Consider the following 23,355-nt stretch of genomic DNA (forward strand, 5'->3'; position numbering starts at 1 on the left):
GGAACTGTGGATCTGCAAAGTATTTGTGTTTGCAGAGCAAGGGCGTCAGCTTTTCTCCCTATCAGGCCATCACCTCGAGTCTAGGTGGCCTAAGCCTCCCATACCACCCCCCTCCCCGTTGTCCGCCTCTAGGAGATGTGCCCACCAGCCAACCACCGTCACTAGTTTGCCGCAGGCCACCCAGGCCCATTCGGGAATGCTCCTCCGGCGGGTGTGGGAGGGTGGGAACCCGAGCCCAGGGGCGGGGCCGACGCGCCCTCCCACAAAATGCTGGCTCTTCCTCCCGCCCTTTCCCTGGCTTCCCGTTCGAACCGCCAGGGCCGGCCCGCCCGCTGCCCATTGGCTGGCTCTCCGCGGCGTTACCGCCTCGCTACTAGCTCTCCGGGCCCGTGCACCCGCCCTGGAAGCGCTGGGCGGGACGCACGCCCGCTGACTCGCTCGCGCCAACCGCTAACGGCCACCGCCCCATAAAGGAGGGGCTCAATCCTCCCAGGTGCCGCGCGCGGGAGGGGTCACGCGTGCGCAGAAGCGCAGCGGCGGTGTGTGGGGGGGGACTTGCCACGGGGAGGGCGGGGCCGGGGGCAAAGGCGGGAGGAGGGCGTGGCGGGGGCGATAGGAAGGGTGAATGGAGGGCGGGGTCGTGAACTGGGGCCGGGGGGCGGGACTTAGAGTGACCATGGAGGTTGGGGGGGGCAGTTAACGGATGTGGCATGGGGCGGGGGCCAGGCTGGAGGCCGGCTGCCGGGAAGGGGGGGATTCCCTCCTGCCCCGAGGGCGGGTCTCCCTCCGAGGAAGGGTCTGCGGGGATTCCCTCTCCCTCCGGGTCTTGACTTTCCACCCGCCCCAGCCTCGGAGAGGCCACCACTAGCTCGGCGCCCTCCAGGCCCTTTGGAGGTGAGGGAGGTGGGGTGAGGTGGTGCCCGCCCCCCCACCGGCTCCTCCTTCCCCCCAGTCCTCCCCTCCCACCACCCTCCCCCCGAGCCGGTTTGTCCCTCCCCTCCCTTCCCCTCCTTCCCCCCGCCGCCGCCTCCTGCCGCTGCCGCTGCTTTGGCTGCTGCGTCATACGCCCCAGAGCTGCCGGGACGGAGGGGCTGGGCCTGGGGACCCCCCGGCCCTTGCCTGCCCGCCCTCCGACGCCCAGACGTGCCCTCCCCGCGCGGGGGGTTCGCCTCGGTCTCCCACGTCTGCCTCTGCCCGGCTCCCGGCGGCCCCAGCTGTCACTGGTAAGGAGGCGCGGGAGGCGCCCATGGGGGGGCAGGGAGCCGGGGGTCGGCGCGCAGGGCGCGGGCGGGAGAGCCTCGCCGCCCAGGCATCGGTTCGGGCTGGGCCGACTCAAGTCCCCTCTCGGACTCGCCGTCGTGGGGAGTAGAGACCGGGACTGGGACACGCCCCCCTCCCCGGGCACTCAGGGAAGTTATCTAACCCGGGGGCAGGGAGCCCCGTATTTAACCCGACATAACCTGGCGTCAGGATGATTGTTCTGAATGAGACACGCGGGCCCGGGGAGGCAGCCGTTTCTGTTCTGGAAAACATTTCCAGAAAGGCTCCCAAAACACAGATCACCTCAATTATGATACCTCTAAACAGGAGAAGGTGACAGAAACTGAATGGTAACCTTTGCTTCTGCAACCATCATTTCTCCTAAAATCTCAAGGCCAGGATATAGTATCCCAGGGGAGCTCTGGAAGCTGGGAAACTAGAGAACTAGGTTGGGGGTGGTGGGGGGTGTTAGGGAGAGGAGAGCCAGTCACTAGAGTTGGAAAAGCTGGAGTCAAGAAGCTTGGGAGGGGTGCTGTGTGGTTTCCTATCCAGGTGTCTCGGGTTTGGAGACTGGGAGCACAGCTGCTTGAATCCTTGAGGCAAAGAAAAATGGGGAGTTTCTCAACATTCATAACCTCCTCCCATCCCACTTCTGGCTAGGCCCCCCCCAGGATGCAATGGCACAGCCCCCCCGGCTGAGCCGCTCTGGTGCCCCCCCACTTTGGGACCCAGCCTCCCCTGCTCCCACCTCAGGCCCCAGGCCTCGACTTTGGGAGGGTCAAGATGTGCTGGCCAGGTGGACGGATGGGCTGCTATACTTGGGGACCATCAAGAAGGTAAGACATTTGACCTCTGATCTATTGCCTTTTCCCCATTCTCCTTATGTAGTTCTGATTCCTGTTTCATCCCCTGTGCTCATCCATTCCAGGTGGACAGTGCTCGGGAGGTGTGTCTGGTCCAGTTTGAGGATGATTCCCAGTTTCTGGTTCTATGGAAAGACATCAGCCCCGGTGAGACCCTACAGGCCCAAGTGTGTGCATGCCATGGAAAGCAGAAATCTGGCGTGAGGGATGGGAAGGGGGCTTAAGCACAGGCCCCGTAACACTGTGTTCCCTCACAGCTGCCCTCCCCGGGGAGGAACTTCTCTGCTGTGTCTGTCGATCTGAGACTGTGGTCCCTGGGAACCGGCTGGTCAGCTGTGAGAAGTGTCGCCACGGTGAGAGGGCAGGACACCTGAATGGTCCAGCTTGTCCTGAGCCTTCTAGGCTGCCTCTCAAGTCTTCCCTCCACCACTGGTCCTTTTGCCACCTGTCCTGAGTCCCCAAGCCACTGCTCCGGCCAGTCTCAACTCTGTAATCTCACTCCCTTCCAGCACAGGGAGAAACAGCCATGAAATGGGGAGGTGTGAGCTTTGTAGACAGAGGGTGGTTCAGATACACCCTTTTCTAACCGTAAGACCTTGGGCAAATCCCCAAACCCCTAGGAACCTGTTCCCTTACCTGTAAAATAAGGGTAATTCACCCACTACAGCTGGATCATGGTAAAGGATGAAATGAGGTGGCCGAGACTCCTCCTATCCCAGTCGCTAGCACACACAGGTATGCAGTGCAGTAAGTGCCCTACCATCAATATTATCGTTATTCAGCTTATCACCAGGACTGCCACGTTCCAAGGGCCCCAGCCCCTGGAGAAGGAGAGGGCACATCCTGGGTCTGCCGCCAGTGCGTCTTCGCCATTGCCACCAAGGTACTTACTTTCCTGAGGGAGCCTCCCATCCACAGTCTCTCCCGAGCCTTTCCGCCCCCCCCACCCCTCTGAGGCAGCCTGCCTGTTCCCTCTCTGCAGAGGGGGGGTGCACTGAAGAAGGGCCCCTATGCCCGGGCCATGCTGGGCATGAAGCTGTCACTGCCATATGGACTAAAGGGGCTAGACTGGGACGCTGGACATCTGAGCAACCGGCAGCAGAGCTACTGTTACTGTGGTGGCCCCGGGGAGTGAGTAACGACGGGGGGGGGGGGGGGGGGTTTGTGGGGGGGTTTGGGAATGGGTGATGGAGTGGGGTGGGAGGAATCCCAGGGAATGGAGGAGAAAGGACAGGACGAGGGGAGTGCTGAAGAGGGCAGAAGTAGGTGGTGAGTAGGGTGTGGGGCCGTTCAGGCGGGGGCAGTGTCTGGAGGTCACGAGTCCTGTGCTGCCCCTCAGGTGGAACCTGAAGATGCTGCAGTGCCGGAGCTGCCTGCAGTGGTTCCATGAGGCCTGCACCCAGTGTCTGAGCAAGCCCCTCCTCTACGGGGACAGGTGAGACCGGAGCCCTCCGGCTCTGCTCCGCTCGCTCAGTCCCCCACGATGCCTCAGCTCCGTTCTCTCCCCAGCCTCTGAAGCTTGCCTCCCCTGTGCGCCCTGTCCTTGTTAGTGAGTCCTCCATAGCCTGGTATCGTTTTCTTGTGTAAGGTGTGTTCTCTCCCTCCCTCCCTCTTGCCCACTTCCAGGTTCTATGAGTTCGAATGCTGTGTGTGTCGGGGGGGCCCTGAGAAGGTCAGGAGGCTACAGCTTCGCTGGTGAGCTAGCACGACCTCAGCGTAGGTCCTCTCTCAGCACCCCCAGGATTTCACCCTGTGTGCCCCAACCTCCCACCTAGGGACTGTAGGTTTTTGCAGTGCTGCCACCACCTTGATAACTCAGTATTTCTCCAGGGTGGACGTGGCCCATCTTGTCCTCTATCACCTCAGCGTTTGCTGTAAGAAAAAATACTTTGATTTTGACCGTGAGATCCTCCCCTTCACCTCTGAGAATTGGGACAGTTTGCTCCTCGGGGAGGTAAGGGGTGGTGAAGCTTTGGGGGTGAGGGTGGAACAGAGGAGTATAAAGAATGGGGGAAGGGAGAGGGACCACTGCTCCCCTGATCTCCTTTACTTTCCCCTTCCCCAGCTCTCAGATACTCCCAAGGGAGAACGTTCTTCCAAACTCCTCTCTGCTCTCAACAGCCACAAGGACCGGTGAGTTGGAGGGAGGCTCAGAAAGAGATGTGGATATGGAAGCTTGGGAGGGAAGGGGCTGCAGCCCACCTGGAAGTTCATCTCTGAAAAGGATTGAGTAATGGCATCAGAGGGGCCCTTTATTACTGCACTGACCCTGTATCATTTCTCTCCTCACCCCAGTTTCATTTCAGGAAGGGAGATTAAGAAGAGGAAATGCTTGTTTGGTCTCCATGCTCGGATCCCTCCCCCTGTGGAGCCCCTTACTGGAGATGGAGCCCCCACCAGGTCACTGGTCCAGGGAGGATGGGGAAATTCTCAGGGTATTAATGGGGGAGGCATATGTATGGAGATGGGGAGGTCTTTGGGGTGTCCGGGAGGGGGCTGGGGGGATAAGGAGGCCTCTTACAGCTTCCCTTCAGGGCAGGGCCCTGGGGGAGGGGTCTCACGTCCCCTGGGGAAGCGCCGGAGGCCGGAGCCAGAGCCCCTGAGGAGGAGGCAGAAGGGGAAAATGGAGGAGCTGGGGCCACCCTCAGCAGTGCGCAATCAGCCCGAGCCCCAGGAGCAAAGGGAGCGGGCTCGTCTGCAGAGGGCACTGCAGGTACAGGGGCAGGGGGAACCCCGTGGAGCTAAATGGTGGTGTGGGAAGGAATCAAGGATTATCTCTCAGTCCTTTGCTCCTCTTTCTAGGCCTCAGTGTCTCCACCACCCCCCAGCCCTAACCAGAGTTACCAGGGCAGCAGCGGCTACAACTTCCGGCCCACAGACGCCCGCTGCCTGCCCAGGTCAGTGCTCCTTCACCCTCCAACCAGTTATGTACCCCTAGAATCTCTCCTCCAGTTGTCTACATCCTCTGGACTTTCTTATCCAGAATTATTTTCCATCTCCCCCTTGGCTACCCACTTCTTATCCTAGAGAGACTTCCAGAACCAATGTCTGATCCCTAGTATTCTGGGGATGGGGATTCCTTGGGGCTGTTTGAGCTCTGCTCTTCTCAGTGGGAGAGAGTCCTATTCCCCGGCTTCAGGTCCTGACTTTCCCCCTCCCCAACCCCAGCAGTCCCATCCGGATGTTCGCTTCCTTCCACCCCTCTGCCAGCACCGCAGGGACCTCTGGGGATGGTGAACCCCCAGACAGGTGAGATTTTTTCCCTTTACCTGTGCCACCCCTCTTCATGTCTGTGCCCTTAAGTTCCTCAGTCTGTAACCTGATTTCTTTGTGCCTCTGATCCACATGTGAGCTCCATTTTTAGTCAGTCCTTATCTGCATCTGGATTCACAATTGCCTTCTCTCCCTAGGTCACCCCTGGAACTTCACATTGGTTTCCCCACAGACATCCCTAAAAGTGCCCCCCACTCGATGACTGCCTCATCTTCCTCAGTCCCAGCCCCCTCCCCAGGTCTTCCTAGACGCTCAGCACCCCCTTCTCCCCTGTGCCATAGTTTGTCTCCTGGGACTGGGGGAGGAGTCCGAGGTGGGGTTGGCTACCTGTCCCGAGGGGACCCTGTCCGGGTCCTTGCTCGGAGAGTACGGCCTGATGGTTCTGTGCAGTACCTGGTTGAGTGGGGAGGTGGGGGCATCTTCTGAACAGCCTGCCTCTGCCTACCTCCCCATTCACACACACCGGCACTTTCATACCCTGACCTCTGACCTCACCTACAGCTGGGATGTACCTGGGGAGGTAGGGGGTAGTTCTCCCTACTGCCCAGGCTGGAATCCAGGTTGGGGGTTGGGGAAGAGGCTCTCTTCTCTACTCCCTTCCTGATTCCTGACCCTTCCCCCATCCCTCTTCCCATTTCCTTTGATGTTATTTTGTTACAGCTTTTTAAATATTTTTTAAAATTATTTAACCCCTGGGGATGGAGACTGAGGAGGGGAGGAATGATAAGGATCCCAGACTCTGTATGATTGAAATAAAGGTAAATAAACAAATCTAGCAGCCCTGGGTCATTCTGGAAGATGAGAACACAGGGACTAGCAGCAATTCCAGTCTTCCCAACCAAATTCACATATATGACAAGGAAAAAGGCAAAAGGTAGAGAAAACCAAAGATAGGATTTATTAGGGGCCCAGTCATCACCTGGAAGTCAAAGGGCATGGAAGTATACAAGGGGAACATGGCAGAAACAAGGCTCATCACGGTAGGACTGTGCTGGAATCGGAAACTGACTCTGTAACCTGGTGCACCCAATGCAGGTATGGGGCATTCCCCTGCTCCACAGGCAATGCAATCACCTCAGCCACTTCGTAAGGGTGCACAGAACTGTGAAAACATGGGGGATCACTCAAAGATCTACCTTAAAGGGGCCCACCACTCCCTCAGACTGCCCAGCAAGTGCCACCCTCACCGCTACCCACGTCAAAGTTCTCACCGAACAAAATCTGTCAAAGCTGGAACCATGGAACTTCGGGTTTTAATCATCTAAGAGGCAAAGACAAACATGACTGAATCAAGGAGTGGGGTTGATTTCAGGATCTCAGATGAGGGAACGGGGTCAGGGTATTGAGGTTTCATTGGATGGGGAAATGTTTCTCACCATCAGCACCTCATTGTCCTCCTCAATCTTTCCTTTCCACTCATAGCTGAAAAGGTCAGGGAGAAAATGTTGAGGGAGCAAAGATTGCCCTCAAGGAAAAGCACTGCCAATCAGCCCCTAGAGTTAGGCTAACCCCCCAACTCCTATGACTCACATGGATGTAATCTGAGGGATGAGGTTAACGCAGGCTGCCAGGCGCTTCACCACCACAGCCCTGAAGGTGAAGAGAAAGCCCCATTCAGAACGCCCCATGACTCGGATTTTGCACTGGCAGCCCAGAGACAAGGTTCCAAAGCCCGAGGTCGGGCAGGAAGCTGCGGGAGTGCACTCTTCTCTCCCACCCCCAACTCTCTCCCGTCATGATCCTCCTTCCTCGCTCCACACTGAGGTCCCCACCTGGCGATCTCCTTGGCGACCTTCTCGTTGGGGCAGGTGACAAAGGCTGCAGAGACCGAGCCGGGAACATAGCCGGAGCTCGGGGCGGGCGAGGGCTGGGACGGGGGGCTTCCTGAAGCCATGGACAGCAGAGCTCGGGGTAGCAAGAGAAGGCGGGAGGCCACAGGCAACAGCGCCGGCATCCAAAGAAGCGACAGGAGCAGAGCGGCCTGAGAAAACGAAATGAATAGGGTGTCACCCCACAAATAGCCGAGGAAATTGCATCTCGGGAACCCTTCACTTGGATAGACAGGCTCTGCCCTCCCAACTCCTGCACCCCGAAGGAAAAGCTGGGAGAGAAACTTGGGAAATTAAGGCAGACTCGGTTTTCACTCCCTCCTCAGGAGCCAATCCCTAGGATTTTGGGTGCGGGTGGTGGTTGAGGCTTCGAGGACCGGAAAGGGCGGGGCCGGTCACTCACCCCTCCGCCGAGCAGGATTGCGGGAACCCGCTCCCCCCTCATGCAGCCTATGCTGGTAGAGGAGGGTTGAATATCAAAAACCGCACGTAATGCCGAAAAGGGACCCCAAACCCAGGAAGGGCGGCCTCTTCTTACCTGGGCAGCACCCACGTGATAAGAAAACAGCACACACCACGTGACAATAGAAGCCGCACCCGAACCTCCAGAGCCACCCAATCCTGGCCCTCACGTGGCCCAGTTTGCCCCGCCTCCTGTCGGGGGAGGAGCGAAAGGGAATTTGGCCAATCGACAGCCGGATCTGCGGACGTGCACGGAAATGGCACGCTCGTTTCCGTGTAAACCGGAAACGGCCGATTGCAGACTGAGGAGAGCCGCAGCGGCCTTCCGCTGTCACGTGAGGGGGGCGGTCTCCCTCAGGCGGCTGTACCTCAATGAGCTGCGTGAAGAGGCCAATCGCAGGCCAGCCCCGCAGGCCACGTGACGAGAGAGCTCGCGCTAGAAAGGGGGAATGGAGACCCCGCTGACTCGATGCGTCAGGTTGTGGAGTGGGGAATCATCCTTAAACCCCAGAATGTGTCCAGTTACAGCCCCTACACTGTTCCCGAGGCCTTAAGGAGTGGGAGGGTCTGAGAAGATTGAACCTCAGGGGGTAAAGAGAGCGCCCCCTGCCTCTTTGGTTAGGACTGACATATGCCTAGGTTGGGTAATGAACAACGAAAATCGAGAAGCCTGCTGTCCCTGAGCAGGGGATAGTGATTAGGCAGGGATGGGCACGGCAAGACGATGGCTAGGTGGGAAAAGATTCATTTTAAAAAGGACAGAGTGAGACCCTGTAAATGGGATAGAGGATGATGAAAATGGGGCTGAGGACAATTCAGGCTTCTTAATTGAAACCCCAAAGGTCAGGACAGACTGGTGGTGAATGCGGAGGGGGGCGGGGAGCGAGCTTTAGGTTGGGGATATGGAGACACCAGGAAGTAGTGATGGTGCTTTTGTCCCTTACCCCTCCCCCTCCTATTTAACTCTCCAGGACTGGTATACCTCTGAGTCTTGGGTTTCCTTCCCTTAACCCATCCCCCTAGGAGCCAGGACCTGTCCTACATAACTTCCCAGGGGCCCAAGCACATCCAGTGACCCAAAAATGGAGAGAGGGGCCAATGAGAGGAGAGAGAGGTGGGAGGAGGCAGCAGAGAAAAGGCTCTTGCCACTCCCCCTACCCAGTGTTCCCCCTTCTTTCAAGGTTTGGGGGCCTCCAGAGTCTGCGTGACTGGGCGTTTATCAGAGTTCTCTCATACCTGTGTCTCTGGGGATGGGGTCTCCCTGAGATCTGTCTTTGGGTTTGGAGTTCATTTCTGAGCTAGATCTCTGTAGGGCCTTTCAGTATTTGCAGTGGGATATTTCTCGGGACCGGAGTTTCCATTTTGTTTTGGGAGTTTCTGTGTTTCCAGGACCTCATCACTCTGTGAGGTCTTTCAAACTCTTCTTTATGAGTTTGGGGTCTCTGCATTCTACATCTCTGAGCTACATGAGTGTCTCTCCCTGTCCCTCTCCCTTCTCCCCAATCTCAACCCCCAGGTCTGGAGTTTATCTCTTGAGTTATCAGTCTCTTGAGTGCAATTTCTTTTCTCTGAGATATAAGTCTGGGGTCTGGTATCTCTCTCTGGATAGGAATCCTCTAAGAGCTAATTCTAAGTCTGGGTTTTTTCTGAATCTGGATCTCATCTTTTTCTTTAACTCTAGGTCTCTGATCTTGGTTCCTGAAATCACCATCTGATTCTGGAGTCTAAGATTTCTGTGGCTGTGGAGAACCTTTTTTGAAACTGGACACTCACATTTTGACCTCTGACCCTTCTCTCAATGGGGGATCTGGGGTCTTTTTTTTTTTTCTGAGATTGGGGTCTCTTTTCCTCTAGATTTTGGGTTTGTGTCTCTGATTAACCCCCTGTCCCCGGGGTGGGCAGCTAGGTATCTTTCTCTGTGGGTCTGGGGTCTCTCAGTCTCAGGATCTGAGGTCTACATCTTTAGAACAGCACTCTCTCAGTCTGGTGTGTTTTTGAGTCAGGGGTCTCTCTCCCTGGTTCTCCCTGAGTAGGGGTGGGGGCTGCAGAGTCTCTCTCTCCTCCTCCTCCTGCTCTCTCCTCTCTCGCTCGCTCCCCCGCCCCCCTCTCTCCCTCTCTCCCTCTCTCTCTCTCTCCCGGCTGCCGCTGCTGCCGTTGGCTCCTATTCTCCTCCTCCTCCTCCTCTCTCCTCCTCTCTGCTCCTCTCTGCTCCTCTCTCCTCCTCTCTCCTCCTCCTCCTCCTCCACCTCCTCCTCCTTCTCCCCCTCTCTCTCCCCCTCTTTCTCTCTTCTCTTTCTCCCCCGTCCCCCCCGCCCCCTCCCCCCCAGGCCTGATGAGCAGGTCTCGCGCCTCCATCCATCGGGGGAGCATCCCCGCGATGTCCTATGCCCCCTTCAGAGGTACGGTGGGGAGGGGAGGGGGAGGGCCAGTGGGGGGGGCAAGAGGGGGAGGGGCAGGGGCGGGGGGGGGGAGCAGAGCCGGGGCCAGGGAGGGGAGCAGTTGAAATGGAGGGAGAGAGAGGAGGACCGAGAAGGCAGGGATGGGAGCAATGGGGAAGGAGGGATTGGAGGCCAGAGGATAGGGGTAGATAGGGGCCGGAGGGGAAAGGAAACAGGCTATGAAGGGGGCTGAGGGGAACATGATGAAGGGGAAAGAGACTGCCAGAAAGGGTGGGAAGATAGAGGGATAGGGTTGGGGAAGAGCTGCAGAAATAATTTGGAGGTGGGAGCTGAGAGATGAGGAAAATATTAAGGAAATAGAAGGAAGTCTTAGGAGAGGGGCTAGGAGGGGGAAATGAAAACATAGGGGTGAAAAGAGAAGCAAAGAAGATGGGGGGTAGAATACAGTGAAGGGGCTCAGAGAATGGTAGGGGGTTGAAAAAGAGAGGAGGATGGAGGGAGAGAAGAAGGGGCCAGATGGAGAGAGAGGGAGGCAGTGGGGGGTGGGGGGAATGGAGGGTCCAGATGGAGGGAAGAGAGGAGAGGGAATGGTCTGGGGGACGAGAGACCAGGGCAGGGGGAGGGCCAAATTATGTGTGTGTTTATTGAGGGGGGAGGGGGCAATAGAAGTAAGATTGAGTGATGGAAGTAGAGGGCAGGTTAGGACCCTGCCCCAGACTCTGACCCTCCTTAAGGCCTTTGACCAGTGAAATGTAACCCCAGGGGTCCTATCCGCCTCTTCACTTCACCACTTTTTACCCCCCTCCCCCACCTCCAATCCCTATTACCATTCCCCCTCCCTCCTCTGGTGTCCATCACCTATATCTTTCCCCCCATATGGTGTCCGTTCCTTATATGAGTCCCCCTTCTGTCCTTCCCTTATATCAGTCCTTTGTCTGGTCCATTCTTTCTCCCTCTCTTCTATCTGGTAGCTCCCTTATATCTCTGCCACCTCTTCACCTGTCCTTCATGACCCCCTTGTCTTAGTAACCTATTAGGTGCACCTCATTTCCTCTGCCCCGTGTCCACTTGGGCTCTTCTGGTATATTCCCTTGTCTCTAGGGATTTACTCTCATTTCTGCCTTCTTTTCTCTTGATCCATCCCTATGATTTGTCCCCCAGCCCATTCTATCTCTACCCCATTCCCCGGCTTGTCACTCCAAGTCTGTGCCTACCCACTTTCCCCTAATACCTCAGCTCTTACCACCCATTCCTCTTTTCTTGTCTCCTCTACTTCCTGGGCTGTTGGAGATGTGGGTGCAAAGATGCAGGTTTTGATGGTTGGAACAGGACCTAGAAGACATCCCCATCTGAGCCCTGTGGGACTTCGTATCCTAGTAAATTTTTCCCTTTTCTCAGCTGTGTTAGTCTGTCTCTTGCATCTGCCTCCCAGAATCATCCTTACTTAAGTCTAGACAATATGTGTGTGTGGAGTGTGTGTTTCCAGAGCTGCTTCTAAGCTAAGTTCCCTGCAGCCTTCCCTGCTCCCAGGAGGAAGGTGTCCCCTGAACTCTAACCTGCCTCCTTGGGGCTGCAGCCTGAACCAACCCTTCCCAGAATGATTAGATGTATCAACAGATTTCTCCTCTGGAAGTCCTCAGAGTCTGAATGCAGTGGGCATGTTGCCTGCAGCGTGTGCAGTCTCAGAGCCTAGGGACTGGTGATCTCTGTATCTAGAGGGTATCGGACAGAATCTCTGAGATGGCATTGCAATAGTGAGTCTCAAAGTATTGGGGTTTCTAACTATCTGTATTCTAGGGGTTCATCTCTGACTCTGATCTGCAGGTTGGATAAATCTGAAGAATATTTTTGTAGACAGAAAGGGGTAGATTTTTCAAAATTTCCTACTCAGGGTATTCAGTTAGAATGAAGCTTAACGACCAGTTCTTTTCCTGCACTATACCAGTGATTATTTTGTAAAGGTGACAGAATTTGATTTTGCTTCCTCTAAATTGTTTCTCACTGTGATACCTTAAACCTATTTTCTATCACTTTGATGTCACCAATTTGATTTCTTTCTTACTTCCATAGTGCCTGGTTCCCTGTGTCCCTTTGATGGTGTGTGGCATTGGGATTTAAAGGAGAGACAGTTTACAGGGATAGGGGTGAGGGAAGAATAGCTAAGTTGGGTAAGATGCCCCTGGGGGCATCTCCAAGCATGGGCAACGCTTGGTCTACTGTTTGTCCCCATCCCCAGCTTGAGCTTTTGGAGGCCCCCCTCTCTGTCCCAGGCCTGGATCTTCCATTCTTCCTTCCCCTCTTTCTTCCTCAAGCTCTTCACTGTACCTTGGAGAGGTTTCTCACCTGTGGAGTCGGCTTTCATCCTATCCATGGAGACTAGGTGAAGAGAGGGGGCAGTATCGAATCTTTGATCTCTGGGCATGGAGCGGGAGAAGAGATCAGTTCAGTCTCTGTTATTCAAACAAAGGCATGTTTCCTACCTCCTCACTCTCCAGCCCTTCCCATAGCCAGGTGTTGACATATCCTCCCCCTACCACCAGAAGAACCAGAACTTTCCCCAGAGTTGAGCAGGGTTGGGCTAGAGGAGGAGGGAGCTCAGAATAGAGGAGAGGCAGAAGGAGAGGCCCTCTCCTGTCTCTGACTTTGTGAACAGGTAAGCTCCCTCATGTCTTCTCTTTTCCAGATGTTTAGCTCTCAGCATTTCATGCTCAAATGTTCCTATACCCCTGGCCCCATCCTTCTTTCCCACAGCTGTGTAGCTTATCCTCTCACTCACTTCCCTCCAAGTGCTTGACTTCTGCAGTTATTTGGATGTCCTCCCTCTTCCCAGTCCCCTGCCACCACCATCTCTGTGTGCTTTTCTTCTGCCAGTTCTCCTGCACCCTCCATCTTTCCATTTTTTGGATATGGATGGAGAGCACCGCCACTTTTCTCTGCCTCTGAATGTGTACCCTCTCTGTCATGATATAATCCCCCTCCCTGAACCACCCCTCTGTATTTCTTTCCTGCAGTCTACAGAGCCCCCATGTGAAGTGATTTCCCCTCCCCTCTTTCCTCCCAGATATACAGGCTTATCTTCTGTTCCTTTAATTAAGTTACCATGTGCCTAACCCCCATCTGTGATCCCCAAGGTGGGTGGGGTCTTACTCTCCCACTTTGTGGACTCTCTTCTTGCCATTTTGGGCCTCTGTCTCCTAAGTGCATAGACCCTTCCTTACCATTTCTGTGTGTCTCTGTCCCCCAGATGTACGGGGACCCCCTATGCACCGAACCCAATATGTTCATTCCCCATATGATCGTCCTGGTTGGAACCCACGGTTCTGCATCATCTCGGGGAACCAGCTTCTCATGCTGGATGAGGACGAGGTGAGCAGAGTGGGAAGGTTGGGGAAAGACCTCTGGGTGGTGAGAGACACAGAGAAGGCAGAGAAGAGGGAAACATTTGCAAGCAGTCTGAGGAGGGTGGCCACTGAGATTTGGATTGGGATGTGCAAAAGTGCAAGCATCCTCTCACCTTGGCCAGGGGATCTTTCTGGGCCATGTGCAGTGTTGGAGAGGAGATGTGGTTCTGAAGACTTGGGGGTGGCTCCTGTTGTGGCCCTGCCCATATTGTGGGATAGGTTAGGATGGGAAAGGGAAACTGAAGGGCTTGGAGAAGGGGTGGCAAGAAATGGGCATTGCTTTGGAGGGATCACCTCCCAAGTGGTCCTCGGGAACCCTCTCCTGTTCTTCCCCCACCTCAGCAAGACCCATCACTCACCACTCCCAGGCCTGCCCCCCATCACGTGAGGAGTGGGAACTGAGGGAAACCGGGACCAGGAGGGGGCCAGAGGGTACTAGGAGAGATGACAGAAGTCAGTGGATTTTGGTGTGGATGGTGGTGAAGACTGGGAAGGTGCCCAACCAAGGTCAGCATTTAGAGAGACCAGGAGGGCTTTCACCAGGGACATCAATCAGGAAAGAATATAAGGGAGGAGATGCCTGGGGAATGAGGGGAACTGGGAGCAGGGGACATTTTCTAGAGAAGTAGGAATGGGAGAGGGGTAGGGACTAGCCAGAGTATGGGAGGTGGGGGCCATGCTGGGTCATTAGAGCCAAGGGAGTATGGGTTCTGACTGGGCACTGGGTCAGCAGTGGAGGACCCATCAGAGGAAACAGGGTACAGATATGAAAGGTGGGTGCCCAGAGGTGTGATTCAGGGAGTTGGGGGTGATTTGGGGGACCAGCTTTAGAGAGATAGGTAGCCTTGGAGCCCAGTGAGGTGGTGAGAGGTGCTCCTGCCACTGTTGGGGAGGATGTGGTGAGGCAGGGCTAGGAATTGGTTGGGGTTAACCAGGGTTTGGAGGGACCTGAGGGGCAAGGGAGAGTGTGCAAAGGCTGGCTAGAGCTTCCAGGTCACAGAATGAAGTCCAGGTGTCTAGGGGAGGACATGGTGGCTTTAAAGGAAGAGGTGGTTCAGGAGTCCAAGTTTTAGGCATTGGGGGGCATTTGAGTGATTCACTAGTGGTCTTGACCAGGTTGTAGGGGGTGTGTAGGATCAATTAGGGGAACTGGAACCAATAAGAGTGGGGACTGTTGTGAGGATTGAGAGGGTGGGATAACGAAGGAATGACAGAGCTGGGCACAAGTCCAGGGGACCAGTGGCCAGCAAGCTAAGGGGCAACCTGAGCAGAGCAGCCAGAGTCTGGAGTGGAAGGCTGTGGGGGTGGGATGGGTAGGTGAGCAGTGTGTAGGGCTACAGGGGGCTGGAAGTAGGTGGGTTGTGGACCTGGAGCTAGGGACTAGCAAGGTGGGGTGGTTCTTGTAGGGGTGGAGAAGATTGGAGGCTTGGAGCTGGGAATGAGGCTCAGGGAGAGGGAATGGCTCAAGAGAAGGAGGCACGTGAAAAAGGTTGAGTGGGGGGCAAGGGAAGGAGATGAAGGGTGGGGGAAGGTGACCAGGCCCTTTGAGGGGGGCGGGGAGGTTGAGTCCCAGTCTGGCCGAAAGCCGGGCCGTGGGAGGGAGACAAGCTGTAGATCCTGATTATAAATGCAGCTTCTGCTACCCCCGTGACAGGCACGGAGGGAGGGAAGGTGGTGAGGGAGGTGGGAGGTTGGGAGGAAAGCAGGGAGAATGGAGGAACTGAAGGTCAAGGGGAAAGGGGATTACCAGAGTAGCAGACTCCTGTGGGGTTGCGGGAAGAGCTGAGTCGGGTTTGGGAGAATTTCCCGGAGGGTGTTTCAAAAGAAATGGAGGGAGGAAAAAGGAGGATGGACGGGAGGGAAACGAGGGAGAGAGACTTGAAGAGAGAGGGGAAAGAGAAACCGACTCATCCCAAGACACAAAGAGTGTGCAGGAGTAGGGGCCAAAGGTGGGCAGGCCCGGTGGAGAGGGAGGTTCATCCTTCCTTGGTGGGGGAGGGAAAGAGGAGGGACGGCCTGGGCCAGTGAGGTCTGACACCCCCCCGCATCCCCTAGATACACCCCCTTCTGATCCGGGACCGGAGGAGCGAGTCCAGTCGCAACAAACTGCTGAGACGCACGGTCTCCGTGCCGGTGGAGGGGCGGCCCCACGGCGAGCATGGTACGGCGGCCGAGCAGGCTCTCGTGCCCCGGACAGTGGCGGGGAGAGGGCCGAAGGTGGCCGGGGCTGCAGGGGCGGGGGGAGTCGGGGAAATGAGGGAGCTGTCAGGGGGTGGGAGGAGGAGGAGACAGTCTTTCATCCTGCGAGTGGGAGCCTGGAAGGAGAAGGCGCCCTCCTCTGGGATCTGGAGCGGGACTGGGGCTGTGGGTGAGAGGCCCCAGTGGTCTTTGCTCTGTTTCGCTCCCTTTTTCCTCTCCAGCAGCGAAGTTTGCCTGTTTTCCTGGTGCTTGTAAAAATAGTCTCCTTAGATCTTTAGCTTCCTGTCCGAGCGTCCCTGCCCCTGCCCCTCTCCCAGCCCTTGGTCTGGGATCGTGGAGAGAATGACCTAGTTCCTGCCCTCCCCCCCAGACCTCTGCCCCACCCCCACGTTCCTGATTCCTCTTCTAGACCTTCTGGCCTGTGGGCCCTCCCTCTTTTCTTGCCCCCTTTTCTCTTCAACTGCTTCTATTTTCTGCAATTCTGTCACCCCCTTTCTCTTTCTTTCCTCTCCGATTTCTCTTATTTTCCCCATCCCTCTTGATTCCTCTGTCGCTCCCGTTTGCTCCTGGTGGAACTTCATCAGACCCCCCACCCCCATGATCTCCTTTCTGTCTGTCTGTAGAGCTATCTGCTCAGTCTGTCTCTCCAACTCTCTCCCTCTCTCCATCTGTCTCTTCCCCTCCCTCCCTCTTTCTGCCCCCCCCTCCACCCCCCTCTTTAGTCATTTAAAAAAAGATTTTTGTCTTCCTGAGAAGTTCGCTTAAAAGGTTTCCATGGGAACAGTGAGGGGAGATGAAGGCAGAGAACAGAGATCTGCAGCCAAGGTGCAGAGAGACGCCCTCAGCCCCCAGAAACCCCCTTGTCACTGACCCCTACCACTGCATTCCCCTTCCAAGAGTAGGGATCCAGTTCCTGCATCCCTCCAACCCCTGGTTACCCCTTTCTTCCACCAGCAGACCCTTCCCTCAGGTATCCAGGCTCCCAGTTTCTCTTCCTCCAAGAGATCCAGTGGCCTGTCTCCATCCTTTAGCTCCCTATATATAGTCCTTTTCTGATAGGCCCAGGTCTCACTGCCCTTGGGGGCCAGCTCTGGGACCCCGGGTGGGTGGGTGGGCCAGGATGTGTGTCATTGTCATGGAAAGCTCTGACCATGGGGGTGTGTGGATAGCACATTTCTGTGAGGCAAAGCCAGGTGCTGGTGGTGGTGGTGGTGGTGGTAGTGGTGTGTACAGAGAATGTGTGTGATGTCTGTCACATCTGTGTGTGTGTGTGTGTGTGTGTGATGTCCATGTCTGGGAAAGATTTGTGTGTGTGCACATGTGCATACCTGTGTGTCCAGGCCAGAATGGTCACATGCTCACGGAGCATGTTTATCATATGTAGGGTGGTTGATACCTCTGCCCACATAGGATAAGGAGAAAGATGGGGATTGAGTCCTCAGGGTCTGGGGTCTCCAGTGTGGGTCTCCGTTGTGTTTTGGGTGGGGGCATCCCTGTGTGTTTGGAGTTGGGGATGGTATATGGAGGTTGTTGTGTTGGGGGTTCAATAGGGGTTGGAAGAGGGTCCTGGAGTATATCTAGTTGGGGGGAGGGTCTAGTGAAAGAGTTGATAGCTGGTGAACGTTTGGGGTTTTCAGGGGGACATGGAATGTGTAAAGGGCATGGAGAATATGCAGGGACATAGGGATCTTTAGGGGCTTGGGGGCCTGGGTCCACGAAGGTGTGTGCTGAAGCTGTGGACGCTGGAGCCCAGGAGAGGTCGCCGGACCTTTGAGGGGCATTGGAATCCAGGGCTCCTCCTCTGCTGGGTGGAGCCGCCGCCCCTCGTTCCCTCCGCGGTTTTGGTGGGGGGTCCTGCTAGGGAGGGGATGGTGGGAGGCCCGGTTGGTTTGGGGGGTCCCCTCGCCCCCCTCCCCCGTCTCTCTCGCGCTGTCTCCGGGCGACGGGGCTCGTGACAGAGGCGGCCACGGCAGCAGCGGTCGCCTAGCAACGGCGGCGGGGCCCGGGCAACGGCGGCAGCGGCGGGAGCGGCGGCGGAGGGAGCCGTTCCCGCGGCCGTCACCGCGCGGCCGTCCCGGCCGTCCCGGGCCCCGCCACCGCCCCCAACGCGCCGGGCGGCGCGAGCCGGGCCGCGCCGCCCCCTCTCCTGCCGCACCCCGCCCCGCCCCCGCGCAGGGGCGGGGGGCCCCTCCCCACCGGGGACCCCCCCCCGACCCCCCCCAGAGGGCGGTGCGAGGTAAGGGCGGGGCCGGGCGGACGAAGAGCGCGCGTGGGGGCGGGGGCGCGCGTGTGCGTGGGCTTGGGGAGGGGGGTGGGGAAGCCGCGGCGGCGGCGGCGGCGGCGGCAGCTGCTCCCTCCGCATGTTCTCGCTGCATCTTCCGAGTGGGGGGAGTTATGGTAACTGGAGGGGGGCAGCGGAGGTGGGGGATCGGGGACCGGCTTCCGGGGGGCCAGGGTCGCGAGCACGCGGGGGAGGCCGGTGTGGGATGGTCTCGGAGACCCTTGGTGGAGACGGCAGCCCGTGTGTCCGTGTGTGTGTGTTCGTGTCCATGCTCGTGTCCCCCGTGTGTCGATGCCATGTGTACCCGGGGCCCAGTTCCTCATGCACCGTGTGCAAGCCTGTCCTGTCTCATCGTGCCTCTGTCCGGTTCCTGCCTAGGAGGCCGCTGGGCCGGCCACTGGCCATACTGGTACATGTCACCTCTGACCCTGAGCTTGCATGTCCCTGGTTGGGGCTCACCTCCAGTCAGTCTCCTGTGTGTAGGGATGTGTGGCAGCATGAGCAAGATTTTCTCTGTCCCTGGTGGCAGGTGTGTGTCTTTGCATGTGTTCCATCATTGGCCTGGGTATCTGTGTCAATCCCAGCACGGGTGTCCAGGGCGTGTCTGGATGTGGGTGGTGTGCAAGTGGGGGAAGGAAGTGAGAGTGTGTGAGTGGGCTTCTTGGAATCCTACTATGTGTGAAACACCTTTGGGCTGGGCAGGTGTGAGCCCCTGGTCTGTCTGGAGTGGGGACAGAAAAGGTGTAAAGGAAAGGAGTGGAGAGAAAGTGGAAAAGTGGGGAGAAAGGAGGTGAAGAGGAATGAGGGAGGTTTGGCTAGGATAAAAGGAATAGCTGGAGAATGGGAATGTAGGAGATACTTGATCCAGAATGAGGAGAAAAGAGGATAAGAGAGCTTAAGATGGGGAACTGGATAGAGATGGAGGGAGACCGGGTCTGGGAGCTGGGGAGGAGGGGTGGGGAGAGCAGAGAAGCCTGTTAGTAAAGCTATCTGAGAGAAGTAAGGGGCAAGATGAGAGAGGGCATTGGTTCATGTAGGCTGTATAGGATCAGGCTTAGTTGGATGAGGGATGGCCACTCAGGCATGGAGGCTGGCTCATGGTGAGGCCTGTCACCATAGGGACTGTCATTAGAGCTTCCTGTCCCCAGCACAGAGTTTTGCCCCCCATTTCTCTGCTCTCTCCAACTCTGTTCCTCATCCTGCTCTGGCAACCTCCCTCCTTGGCTCCCCTCAAGAGCTGCCAGCTGGGTATGACAAGGAAGAAAGGCCAAAGGGAAGGTTAGGGATCTGGCAGATTGGAGGGCAGGGGGAGATTCTGTGGATGATGGCAAGATTAGAGAGGTTGGAGAGGCGGGAGTCCAAGCCCTTGCGGTTTGTGTGTGAGAGTGCAATTGTGTGTGTACACGGGGTGTGTACATGTGTGGGTGTGTGCACAATGCCTGTGTTACGGGTGCGTGTAGGTGGCTGTTATGTGTGTGCATGTGTGTATACATCGTGCAGGGATGGGACATGGAGACCCAGGATTGCAGTGTACGCTGACCAGGTTTGCTGTGTGTGTGTACACGGGTATGTGCTGTCTTTTCTGTACATGCCACTGCATGCAGCTTTCATAACAGAATGTCCTGTATTTCTGTCACTCTTTTCTCTACGTGTTTTTCTTTTTTGTGGTAGTGAAAGTCTCTGTAAGCATTTGTGTATGTGGTCTCCATGTACCTGTGACTTACGTGTGAGTTCATGGATCTTAGTTCCTGGTAACATGTGTAAGGTTATGTTACTTCCAAGAGCCAAGTAAACCAGTTAGCAAATTTGTTCTCTTTCTGCCAATTCTTTAGTTCCAAAGCAAAATTTTAGTGGATTTAAAGTTAGTCTTTGTGCCTTTATTAGAGGAGCTTGCATATGAAAGTAGTGCCTGAGTTTGGTTCTTTGGAACGAGAGTGAGGCAACCATACCTAAAAAATGCAGAGACTAAGAAAAAAATATCCTGACCTCTTAGATGCATTGTTGAATGTGTCCTAGAAGGGTAATTGATGCATTTGCTCCTCGTTTTTTCCTCCTTGGGAGAGCAGTCATGGATGCCTGCATTGGAATCAGACAAGGGCTGGGGGAGAAGAAGGTTGTCCTGAGATGGAGTGGATGTGGTCATACTTCCCATGTGAATGAATGGTGTTTGTGCTTTTGGGGTACCAGGATGCCTTGCTGTGGTTGGCATCACAGTATACTCAAGCATCTATCTTAGAGGTTAAACCGACTTTGTGTATGTGCGTGTGTTAGGGTTTAACGTCCATTTCTGTAATGTGCTGCCCACATGATTGCCCAAGGGACTGGGGCCACACGTCCACACCAGCAGCTCTCATGTGGGTGTCTGGGTCGAAATGTGTACTCCCCTGTTGCAGTGTTCACATATGTTTAAGCATGTATCCCATGGAGTATGTGGGCCTCAAGGTCTCAGAATGTGGATCTGTGGCACCCCCGTGCTCACAGTTGTCTGTATGTCTCATAAGCACCTAGATCCCTATTTTTTGTATTGTGGTTATATACACGTACCCCCACAGTTCAATGTATGTTTCTGTGCTCTACACATTGTTCCCAAGGGTCTGGCAAGGGTCCCTCTGTCATGGGGCCCACGTTTTTGTCGGCAGACCTTCTAACACCTGGGTTTTAGAGGCAAAGGGAAGCTGGAGACTGATTCTAGGGCAAGTTGCTGGTGATTTGCAATTCTGGGAGCAGACAGTGAAAATGTAGCTGTGGTCCTCCCTTGTTCTGGAACCTAGAGAGTTAACAGGCAGCTCTTCCGGTCCCCCCCTCCCCAGCCTGTAGCTTCTTGTTGCCGTGGAGATGGTAGCCCCGCCCCTGATGCAGCACCTGCCCCCCCATTGGCTGCAGTGGTGACTGTGGGGCTGAGGGGGGAGCCCAGGCCTGGGCAGCCATTCTGGAGCTGGAGCCGGAGCTTGGCATCCCCCCACTTTCATTCTCCTCTAGCCCCTTGGCCCCTCTAAATTCCCTGGCAGCAGAGCCTCAGCTTCCCTCCTCGAGCTGCCACCCCTCTAGACTCTTGGCAGTCTGAGCTTCATCCGCATTCTCTTCCCCTCCTCCTCTTCTCCCTACCCTCACTTGGGAGTCCCCTGAACCTCCACTGCTCATCCTCCCCACTCCCTGCCCACTCCCCCACTCCCCTGCATTCTTTTATTTTTCTCTCCCTCCTCCTTCCCTTCTGAGTCCCTGCCACTGCAGTGCACGTGGAACCGGCCCCTTTTCCCCTCCCCCCCCATCTGCCCCTTCCTTGGATTTTCTGTCCCCAGGCTTCTTTTCCTGCCACTCCTCACAGGTCTCTTCTAAGACGTCCCCCTCCAGACCAGGGAGGGGGTCATGGGAGGCAGCCCTGGCTCTTCAGACGGACAGGGGTTCCAGGAGAGGGGAGCAGGTGGAAGATGTGCCCAGCTGAGGGGAGAGGAAAGCCTGCCTATGGGCAATGACCTTTAACCCAACTTTCCCCCCCAGCTAGCCCCTTCCTGGGGGGGTGGGCACCAAGGACCTAGCTTCCGTGGATCTTTGGTGTCCTTTAATCACTGGGGTTTTACTGACCCTCTCAGCCATGCCCTTCTGCTGACTGCCAGTCCCAGTCATGGGCCTAAGGCCTCCCACCCCGTCCCCCTCAGGGGGCTCCGGCTCGGGTTCTTTACCCCCTCCTTCCCGCCGCCAGCCTCTCAGCCGCCGCTGCTCTTCCTGCTGCTTTCCGGGGGGTAGGTGAGGCTGGAGCTGAGGGGCAGAGGGAGGTGGGCGAATGGGCTGGGGTCAGAAGTGGACACCTGGGCTAAGAGCGACCCCTCCCAACCTCCCTCCTGGCTCTTTTCCCCTCTCCAGAATACCACTTGGGTCGCTCGAGGAGGAAGAGCGTCCCAGGGGGGAAGCAGTACAGCATGGAGGCCGCCCCCGCTGCGCCCTTCCGGCCCTCGGTGAGTGAAGGCGCCTGCCAGATGTGGCTCAGCTGGGCCCCCTCCCCTCCAGCCCCAGCTGAAGCCCCAGCATTCCAAGAAAGGGGGCAGGAGGGAGAGAGAGACAGAGAGAGAGTGCACTTGCCTCTCCCCACCTCCTTGGTTTCCCCCTCCTTGGCTCTGTCCCCCTGCTTCTCAGACCAGACCTCCCACCTTCTCCAAGCTGGTGTGTGTGTGTGTATGTGTATGCGTGCGTGTGCAAGCTGGTGTGTGTGTGTATGCGTATGTGTGCATGTGCGCCCGCTTGCACCCGATGGGAGCAAAGGAAGACAAATTGGTAGCAGGACTCCAATCTCCATTTCCTCATCTCTAGAGACTTCCCTTTTCCCCCATCCCACTTTCATCCAGGGACTCTTTACCAGCTGAGGGCTGAGTAGGTAGAACTGACCCTGCCCCAACCCACCCATATCCCCATCTCCCCCCACCCCAGCAAGGCTTCCTGAGCCGGAGGTTAAAAAGCTCCATCAAACGCACGAAGTCACAACCCAAACTTGACCGGACCAGCAGCTTTCGCCAGATCCTGCCTCGCTTCCGAAGTGCTGACCATGACAGGTATGGGGGCTGGGGTGGGTGGGGTGAGTTGGATGCAATATAGGGCAATATAGGGGGTTCTTGGGTGAGATTGGAGGGAAGGGGGTTACCTGGGTGCAGAGAGTGAAGGCCCTGGATTGGCTGAGGGATGTTTTGGGCCAGGGGACAGAATGGAGAAGAGGCAGCAGCAGGAGAGGGGCAAGGTGCAGGGAGAGGACAAGCAGAGAGGCAGGAAGGGAAATGAAGGTGAGGCCAAGGAGGGACTCTTCTGGCCAACAGAAGGATGGGTTGTAGCCCAGGACTGAAGGAGCTGTACAGGACAGAGAAGGAGTAGAGGAGCCTGGAGGGAACATTGAAGGAATCCAGGAAAGGGGACAGTGGGCTGGTAGGAGAGGGAGCAGTGTGACCTAGGGAGAAGGGGTGAGAGGGGATGGCAGCAGGTTGGAGTGGGGCTGGGGCTGGCAGAGTCCACTGGAGGAGGGAAGGGGAGCAGGAGGGAAGGGGAGGCTGGGACAGGTATACAGGTTGGCAGAACAGGGAGGGGAAGCTCTAGGGTTAATCATGGACTGAAGTATGAGGAAGAAGCCCTCAGAGAATTTCGGAGGGTACTGTCTCTGAGGCTGGGGTTGCAGGAGATCTGATATTTGCTTCTGTTGTCTGCTTCTTGGGGTCCCTCTTTGGGTTTCCCTTTACCCAGTCACTCCCCAGGGAGAACCCTGTCCTTCCTTTTCCCCCATGTCTGGCCGCCCCCAGGATTGGGCAGGTAGGGAGGTTGGGATAGGTGAGTCACACCTTCCCCTGCCCCCTCCCATGTCACCAGAGCTGGATTTGGGCCTTGCGGGGGGGGGGGGGGGGGGGGGGGGGG

The 23,355-nt window shown here is 56.6% G+C and overlaps 3 protein-coding genes across 7 annotated transcripts in view; 2 read left to right on the plus strand and 1 right to left on the minus strand.

Annotated features, from left to right (window-relative positions):
• The first annotated feature begins 1,003 nt into the window (after window positions 1-1,003).
• Window positions 1,004-6,167, plus strand: PHF1 (PHD finger protein 1). Of its 4 annotated transcripts, none has more exons than XM_034990661.1 (15): window positions 1,004-1,223; window positions 1,921-2,096; window positions 2,189-2,270; window positions 2,381-2,476; window positions 2,906-3,006; window positions 3,106-3,254; window positions 3,463-3,558; window positions 3,750-3,818; window positions 3,954-4,077; window positions 4,189-4,256; window positions 4,419-4,523; window positions 4,647-4,836; window positions 4,926-5,020; window positions 5,292-5,372; window positions 5,534-6,167. In XM_034990661.1, the coding sequence occupies exons 2-15, from the start codon at window positions 1,938-1,940 to the stop codon at window positions 5,820-5,822; spliced, it is 1,704 nt and encodes a 567-aa protein (XP_034846552.1). In that variant the 5' UTR covers window positions 1,004-1,223; window positions 1,921-1,937; the 3' UTR covers window positions 5,823-6,167. The 4 variants fall into 4 exon arrangements, with proteins under 4 accessions (XP_034846552.1, XP_034846553.1, XP_034846555.1 ...); XM_034990662.1 differs by having other exon boundaries at window positions 5,295-5,372; XM_034990664.1 differs by lacking the exon at window positions 4,647-4,836.
• A 104-nt stretch (window positions 6,168-6,271) lies between these two features.
• On the minus strand, window positions 6,272-7,871 carry CUTA (cutA divalent cation tolerance homolog). 2 transcript variants are annotated; one of them, XM_034990667.1, is made up of 6 exons: window positions 7,764-7,871; window positions 7,169-7,377; window positions 6,927-6,986; window positions 6,773-6,818; window positions 6,608-6,657; window positions 6,272-6,498 (listed from the first exon to the last, which is right to left on the minus strand). In XM_034990667.1, the coding sequence occupies exons 2-6, from the start codon at window positions 7,348-7,350 to the stop codon at window positions 6,372-6,374; spliced, it is 465 nt and encodes a 154-aa protein (XP_034846558.1). In that variant the 5' UTR covers window positions 7,351-7,377; window positions 7,764-7,871; the 3' UTR covers window positions 6,272-6,371. The 2 variants fall into 2 exon arrangements, with proteins under 2 accessions (XP_034846558.1, XP_034846557.1); XM_034990666.1 differs by having other exon boundaries at window positions 7,629-7,774.
• Window positions 7,872-10,064: 2,193 nt separating this feature from the next.
• SYNGAP1 (synaptic Ras GTPase activating protein 1) overlaps window positions 10,065-23,355 on the plus strand; it is a 26,640-nt gene continuing 13,349 nt past the window's right edge. Inside the window, exons 1-5 of the mRNA XM_034991531.1 lie at window positions 10,065-10,086; window positions 13,331-13,452; window positions 15,543-15,648; window positions 21,829-21,920; window positions 22,390-22,511. Coding sequence (XP_034847422.1) covers window positions 10,065-10,086; window positions 13,331-13,452; window positions 15,543-15,648; window positions 21,829-21,920; window positions 22,390-22,511 — 464 coding nt within the window. The remainder of the gene's footprint in view (window positions 10,087-13,330; window positions 13,453-15,542; window positions 15,649-21,828; window positions 21,921-22,389; window positions 22,512-23,355) is intronic.

This window comes from Mirounga leonina, unplaced genomic scaffold (genome assembly GCF_011800145.1).
Source record: "Mirounga leonina isolate KUSES-001 unplaced genomic scaffold, KU_Mleo_1.0 Mir_53, whole genome shotgun sequence".
NCBI classification, from domain to species: Eukaryota; Metazoa; Chordata; class Mammalia; order Carnivora; family Phocidae; genus Mirounga; species Mirounga leonina.

Coding starts and splice junctions, on each gene's coding strand:
- CUTA (XM_034990666.1), bottom strand. CDS start 7,670: ATGAGGGGGGAGCGGGTTCCCGCAATCCTGCTCGGCGGAGGG. Junction 7,378..7,628: donor CAATCCTGCTCGGCGGAGGG/GTGAGTGACCGG, acceptor TCGTTTTCTCAG/GCCGCTCTGCTCCTGTCGCT. Junction 6,819..6,926: donor ATCCCTCAGATTACATCCAT/GTGAGTCATAGG, acceptor TGACCTTTTCAG/CTATGAGTGGAAAGGAAAGA.
- PHF1 (XM_034990661.1), top strand. CDS start 1,938: ATGGCACAGCCCCCCCGGCTGAGCCGCTCTGGTGCCCCCCCACTTTGG. Junction 3,559..3,749: donor CCCCTCCTCTACGGGGACAG/GTGAGACCGGAG, acceptor GCCCACTTCCAG/GTTCTATGAGTTCGAATGCT. Junction 3,819..3,953: donor AGGAGGCTACAGCTTCGCTG/GTGAGCTAGCAC, acceptor GTATTTCTCCAG/GGTGGACGTGGCCCATCTTG.